This window comes from Penaeus japonicus, unplaced genomic scaffold (assembly GCF_977035675.1).
Source record: "Penaeus japonicus unplaced genomic scaffold, GWHDUDI00000001_assembly GWHDUDI00000005, whole genome shotgun sequence".
Classification (NCBI taxonomy): domain Eukaryota; kingdom Metazoa; phylum Arthropoda; class Malacostraca; order Decapoda; family Penaeidae; genus Penaeus; species Penaeus japonicus.
The window spans coordinates 10,750,014-10,757,513 of record NW_028234407.1 but is presented as its reverse complement, the minus strand read 5'-3'; the positions used below and the strand labels follow the sequence as shown (position 1 = coordinate 10,757,513).

The 7,500-nt window shown below is 37.1% G+C and overlaps 1 protein-coding gene across 3 annotated transcripts in view; it reads right to left on the bottom strand.

The window, feature by feature from the left end:
* eRF1 (eukaryotic release factor 1) overlaps positions 1 to 7,500 on the bottom strand; it is a 22,296-nt gene that overhangs the window by 343 nt on the left and 14,453 nt on the right. For 2 of the 3 annotated variants that reach the window (XM_043020601.2, XM_086536985.1), the window contains exons 9-13: positions 6,928 to 7,054; positions 6,720 to 6,813; positions 6,442 to 6,589; positions 5,781 to 5,896; positions 2,483 to 2,691 (exon numbers count right to left, since the gene is read on the bottom strand). In XM_043020601.2, the coding sequence (XP_042876535.1) occupies positions 5,808 to 5,896; positions 6,442 to 6,589; positions 6,720 to 6,813; positions 6,928 to 7,054 (458 nt within the window). In that variant the 3' untranslated portion in view covers positions 2,483 to 2,691; positions 5,781 to 5,807. Of the gene's footprint in view, positions 2,692 to 5,780; positions 5,897 to 6,441; positions 6,590 to 6,719; positions 6,814 to 6,927; positions 7,055 to 7,500 lie in introns of all 3 variants that reach the window. The other variant, XM_043020602.2, reaches the window with a different exon arrangement.

Sequence of the window (7,500 nt, the reverse complement as noted above, 5' to 3'; positions counted from 1 at the left end):
AGAAAAAATTATTACAAAAAAAATAAAGATAAAATAAAAAAATACAAATTAATTTTCCAGTTCCGAAAAGAACTTACTTTACTTCCACTAGGGACTGACCTACATTTTAAGTTCGATACGATTTACACAAAATGATACATTAGTAAAAAAGTACAATAAAAATAAATAATTCTTCAGACTTTTTTTTATAATATGTCACAAGTTCCAAAATTGGAAAGTTCTTATTCCCATTTTCTATCCATTTGTTTTGCTTGTTTCTTTTTCCTAAATATTGCCAAGGCAATGGACCAGGATCATCCATTACTTTATAATCCCTACCTCACTATCTTGACTGAATGCATATTTTATCGTCATTTGAAGTTCACATGTGCCAGGAGTCAAGTGCTGGCAAAAGCATAGTAGATTATTTCCACCATAAAAAAATATGGAATAGATGCAGATCCATGTCTAAGTCTCTTGTGTAATCCACGATGCGTCTACCACTCCACGCACACAGACTCCTCGACTTACAAGTCCAAACCTTGACTGGAGGTTTTTACCTAAAATGGAAGTGCAAACTGAGGTAACGTGCAGACACCTTGTAGTCAAGACGAGCCAATAATTCATCCAAGTACATCATTTCCTCGCGCAAATACTTGTACCCTGTCCATAGGAACAGGAACATAAAATACCCAATAAGGCACAGATAACATGCTACAGTTTGGCAAAAATTAACCACACTCGGGGATTAACCGTATCAAAACAACAGGCAGCCCACCTAGGTCAGCCAAGCCATGAGAGGCTCCGTGAGTTTGCCGATCCTTTATTATTTTTTTTTTCTTTACCTTTTTATCTGAACCCTGATTGGCACTCAGCATTGAGCACAAAGACCGGTAAAGACCTGGGAGCCCAAGACGTGGAACCTCGGGATCCCCCAGGAGGGCCATCAGAATCAGGAGGGACTGGGCTTTCTCGTACCATCAACTTTTCTCTCTTCAACTCCCCCCGCCCCCCACCCTTTCCTTCTAAATGGACTTTTTTAAACACCACAAACTTGAACATCTAAATATCATTTTATCCTCCCCCTTTTAAATCCTCGTATATTCTTGTCCTGTTGCTCTGACTACCATTGCGAGACACCAAGAGAGCTCCTTGATAAATGTACCCTGACTTGCAACTATTTATCATCTAACAAAAAACATTTAAAAAAATAATAATAAAAAAAAAGGGGGGGAAAAAATCAACAACAATATATAGTGATCACAGTATCAGAGGAGAAAACGCATTATGGTAATGAAGAATATACATACCCATACGCAATTCCACCCGCAGTCTTCCAGAAAATTTATGAGAAAAAAAATAAAAAAAACACAAATGAAAAGTAAAGATTGCAATTGGAATTTTGGGCCCATTATTGGCTCTCCTCTTGGGTGAAGTATCTGGCATTAGGCCCGTCTCCATTCATGCTGAGACAAAATCAGTCACTCGGAAAGCTATTCCCCGAATCCTGTTGCACGAGAACCCCTTACGATAATGGAATATCTCTCACAGCTGTCTGACAATCTTAGTTAAAAGAAAAGAATTAAAGAATTAATTGAACTAATCTGTAATTCATTTCTCAATTAAGATTCAAATTTTCATGAGGGCTATTTCTGCCACTGAGGTTACTTATATATGGGACCTTTGCTGACAAAATGATATACAAGAGCCCTTATATATATGCTGGAAAACTGTGAACAAAAATCTTTTAATATATATTTACAGCTATTTGGGCAACAGTAGATGGCCTGAGAATATCACATTACTTTGTAAGTTGCATTACAGATTAAAAAAAAAAAAAAAAAAATGAAAAATGAAAAAAAAAAAATAAATAATAATCTAATATGTAAAAAAAAAAAAGAAAAAAAAAATATGTTGGCTTGGGAGGCCCTGCATGCAATTCAATCAATAAATATATCATTCCATTAACACCCACATCTCGTAAGAGAATTACCTTGTAAAAAAGTTGCCATTTTTCACCCTCTTTGAGTTTGGCAGCAGAGAAAAAAATGCAAAAAGATATACGTATACCTGGATTACATCCACAGGCCTTGGCCTAAGGTAAAACTACTAAACAGTAAGCAATTTCTGGCATATAAAAATGTTGGAAAAGAAAAACAATAAAAAGGTAAACCATTAAAAATATGAAAACCTCCTTTGGATAATCCCTCCCCCCCTCCCAGTTAGATCTCCACCCCTTTTAAAATCCCTTTTCCCTCTCTCCCCTTGCCATCTCCCCTCCCTTTGCCCTGAGCACCCACACAATGTGCCACCTAGTAATTAATGTTACCCAGGATTAGATGCTGGTAATAATATTCCAAAAAATTTATTACAATATAGAACAGAAAAAGCCTGATTGTCAGGCAACAATGTAAGAACCACATCCTCTCAGCAGTTCTTCAGGAGTGACTTGCGTCTCAACAAGGGAACTAAACAGAGCAGTGCAAGGCCTGGCCAATCAGACACCTTCTTAAATTTGATGCTGCTGCCAATTCAAAGTGCTTTCTTTTGATGCGTGCTCCAACAGGTTGGGTGGTTGTGCCCTTCCGCTGCCGAGCCCTACGCAAATCCGAGTAGTCCCTGCAATTTACATGTAGTCGTCCAGGTCAATGTCATTGAAGTCCTCTTCCAGGTCTGCCAGCTGCTGCAAGTCAACCTTGTAACGTAAGATCCCTGTGAATGAGAGGAAAAATATGTTGATTTCAGAATTTACTAGGTAATGACTGTTGCCCAAATTACATAGACTGCAATCCAAATAAATTTCTCTAGACCTAGCCTTACTTATCTTTATGATGCACGTTTTAAAATAATCTCAAAATCACAAAGTTAAATAAAATGATTTCAAGGAGAAAATGAATCAGTCTAAAATAAATTGTACATCATCTAGCAAAGTTCCTCTGATATTTTCACACGAACATACACTCAAAGTTACTCAGTCATTCATTCATTCAGTCAAGTCACCCTCATCCCAGAGAGAGAAACAGAGAGAGACACACACGCACACTCCATGCACCCACACATGCTCACAACCACACAAAAACACCTGCACACACAAAGAAAATAGACAAACAAAATAAAAAATATCTGTAACTATGATAAAAAAGCCCATCTTTTATTAGCAGCAATATGATAGTAAGGAGAAGGCTGTTTCTCTAGTGTATTAATTACATTTAGACAGACCCATTCTAATTTCCACAGATTTTTTATCATTTGATTGTGAACCAACATGAGTGTTCATCATGAGAAAAAAAATGTTCAGGAAAAGAGAAGGTACATAAATGAAAACATAAGATGTTCAATAACAATTTGGTATAATTCCAATAGTTAATAAAATCATCCATAGTACAAAACTATGGATATGCTTGGATATGCTTGCAAAATACACACACTGTCACAAACTTCCTATTAACAATTACAATCTAATTTTTTCAATATGATCACATACAAAAGGCCAGGCCATTTTAAAGATTGTCTGTTTTCTCTAAAAATATAAGCAAATTATTAATCTGAAGGTCTTTCCTAAAATATGTTAATTTCACTTTTCATTAAAGATGTTTATGTCCCATCTTTAAGTCTATGCACATCTTTCATATATATAGTAGCTGTAAATCAAACTATGACAAGCATGAAATTAGGCTGAAATCTCGTCCTATTTACACTGGTAAACTTTACCATGATTGAAATTACAGTGAAGATACTTCATACATCTGGCAACTCGCATGGGGTGAAGTTGAGTGGAGAGTCACATAACTCCTGAAGCCTTTAGAATTAGAGCATTTCCGTTCTACCAACTAACCCTATTTTGCTTTCTTTTCACACATTTGTAAAGGGACATCCCTGCCTCGAGGGCTAGAAAAATTAACCAAAGATGCAGATGACGAGGCTGCTGACAATATATGATGGGGGGATATCTGTAGCAGAAATTGGGGGCATCTATAAATCTCAACCATATGCAAGGCGTGTAATGAGCCACTGCAAATTTGGTTATTTTGCCGGATGGCTCAAGGGGTGAGGAGGTGGTAGTGATGGTGATGTTATAGAGAGTATACAGCTGATATTCCTCCCTTAAGGAGACTAAAAGATTAACCTACAGATATTGTCTAAAATTGTTATAGCCATACCAGTACCAAGCATGTGTTGGGCATAAACTGTTTGTGGGGCAAAACATGAGTCTCCCTTCTTCCACAAAACCTATCATACTGCAGCCCCACATGAATTACATAGGATAGTCCACAAAGGGTTAAGCAGAGTAATGTTCAGATAGAAAACCAAGAACTGCTTGAGAAATTTGTGGATGCCTCCTAATATCTGCTAGAGAGAGACTATCTTCAAGTATTGTCAATATTCTTGATTTCTCTAAGGACAGTGTTTCTTGCCAATGAAACAGGCCTGTGCACATGAGCACATATGTTAAGCTACTCCTTAACCCGTTAACGCCAGGTTATGTGATATCATGTTATGGCTTTTTATATGGCCAACACAACAGGTGATCGCACACGCAGCAGTCAGCCGCAGCCAGAGTGGCTGAATAGGATTAGGTCTATATGCTTGAAATACAATGGCGTTTACACCTGGTGGAGCCAATACTGCCCCGTCATTATCAGCTTAACCCTTCCAAGATAGGCCACCATTTTAAGTTTGTTTGGCCTGGGCTGGGCATCTTGAGATGTTGCATTTTCAATCATATTCTAGACTTATGATATGGTATGTTAGCAAACAGATACTTATTAGTATTTGGTATAATGCTGTAGTTGCACAACAGAAGGAATAACTAGCTTGTATTTTGAACAAAAAAGTCGCAGTGGGAAAGTGATCCAACACAACAAAAAACACCTATCACCAAAAGGTTAAGGTTAACCCAGGTGACGTGATATTACGTGATGCAGCTTTTTAATTCCCGCTGGATGACATCCTATCACGTCATGATCTCTCCCTCAAAATATACGTTTTACATTGTTGATATGTATATAATCCTTTTGTATAGACACATTTTTATGAAAATAATGTAAACAAATACAAAAACCTTCAATCATCACCCTGTTGAAGCGCAACTGCATTGCGCAGAGAGATATCTCACGCTTAGTCACTGCATGCATTTGATATCTAGCCAGCGGGTGCAGCATTACAGCAAGATTGGGTTAAGGGCAATCCAGGTGATTGAACAACTCGCCCCACACTCTCTCATCCTAGGTAGGTTGTACAATGTACAAAATGCTTTACCCAATAATTCAGTTATGGTATACTGTCAGTTGAAAATAGTTGAAAAAATAACTTACAATTTACCAGTGGAAATAAGTTTGGGGCCTCTCCAAGTGAGATTATATAACATTAGACTGCCAGAAAGGAAAGTAGAGACCCATTTCTAATTCTTTATAATATATTAATTGTTTCACTCATCAATCACACTTCATCTAAAAATGTTAAATTCAATCACACAAAACATCATGCAAAATTCAAAAACCAGTAAGTATTAACACATCTTGAATATGCACATATTCAACCAATTTCGATATTATTATGTTAATCTAATAAACTTCTCAATTCATCACGCAATATTGTCCTTTAGATCACATTATGTTAGCAAACATTTTGAAGCTAAATCATCCCCCATCCAAAAAAAAGAAAGAAGCAGGAATAATAATTTCACATTCAAGGTGTAGTTTGCCAGACAAGTCATAGATCGGGCATTCCACATCACCTTAAAGGGAATAGCACACAAAAAAGGGACAAGAAAACGTGTTGAAAACCCTCCTACAACTGACCCTACAAGCACAAAGGCGGGAAACTATTTAGATGTAATCATCAATATCAAGGTCCAGATCTCCCAACTCTTCCATGTCCTCAAGACATTGAAGGTCCACCTTGTAGCGGAGGATGCCTACCAAAGGCAAAGTACATAATGAAAAGACAATCAACACATTCAGTCTTCTTTGCTTTCCTTTTTGGGATATAATTGTGCTTTCCCATGTCCCATTTGAACAGTAATTCAATAAATTATAGTACTTGTTTTTCTGTATTTAAATTTACAATGTTCAACTTAGCTCAATAAATTAGCCTCATCTTTATAAAGTTAAGAAAATAAATTTAAAATGAATATCTAGAGATCCTTATTACCAAAGGGTAATAATATTATCTTCTTGCTTTAGTCTGTATAACTAATATTACAAGTTAAATTTTACAGTCACATAAAGTTGAGCTTTATTTAATAGAAGGCATTGCAAATACCTCTTAAACATTCCCTCATTTTTCAATGTAATATTGAAAATATTTATTCCAAACTTTTAATATCAATGAACAAACTACAATATTGTAACTGCTATTTCTTATCTTTAATCCATCTAACATATTCATGAATCTCAAAATGCATCATACATCATTCTTCGTTCATACCCATCATCACAAAAGAAATGAAACTAATCTTACCTCCTATGCCACCAAATCCTCGTACATACTGCGATCCCTCTTGTGATCGGTCTGTGATGATTTCCAAGGTGGATCCAAAGCTCTTATAGTTGTTGGCAAGCCACTCTAGTAATGGCATAGAGTCCACTAACTCAAGTTCTACCCCAGTCTGTAATTAAGAAATGTTTTGATTAATCAAGCTAAACTATCTATTAAGTAAATCTTCTGCTTTGAAAAATAAGTTTCTCATTAAAACTTATACAGATACAGACAAATTCTTATTTCTATCTTTTACTTACAGCTTTGTCGGTGAAGTGTGTCTTGTCTTTCTCCTGTTCAGGCGTAAGATGCATAATGGTCTCCTCACCTGTTTGATGGTTCTTCAGGATATATCTGGAAGAGTAAAGGAAATTAAAACCCCATTCATACACAAGCAAAAACATAAAAGTGAAGGTAAAAACATAAAAATCACTCTGCAATCTCTTGACAAGAAACAGAAGCACTTACCTAACAATCTCAAGATTTTCCCAGCAAATAAGAATCTCTACTGCTCCACACTCCAAAGCTTTCAGTGTATCATCAACACCAAAACAGTATTTGCCAGTGTCTTGGCTGATTTCTTCAAAGTACTTGCCTGTAAGAGAATGAAAAATGTTAATTCATATGGAAGTACTAGGGCTGCCAACAGAACATGTTTACTGTAAAAAAAATATACAAGTAAATGAATAAATGAATAAATAAATAAAAAATAAAAAATAAAAAATAAATAAGGGGGGAAAGGAAGAAGCAGACAGAGGAGGAGGAGGAGGAGGAGGAGGAGGAGGAGGAGGAGGAGGAGGAGGAGGAGGAGGAGGAGGAGGAGGAGGAGGAGGAGGAGGAGGAGGAGGAGGAGGAGGAGGAGGAGGAGGTTGAGGAGGAGGTTGAGGAGGAGGTTGAGGAGGAGGTTGAGGAGGAGGAGGAGGTTGAAGAGGAGGAAGTTGAGGAGGAGGAAGTTGAGGAGGAGGAGGAGGACGAGGAGGTTGAGGAGGTTGAAGAGGAGGAAGTTGAGGAGGAGGAGGAAGTTGAGGGGGAGAAGGAGGA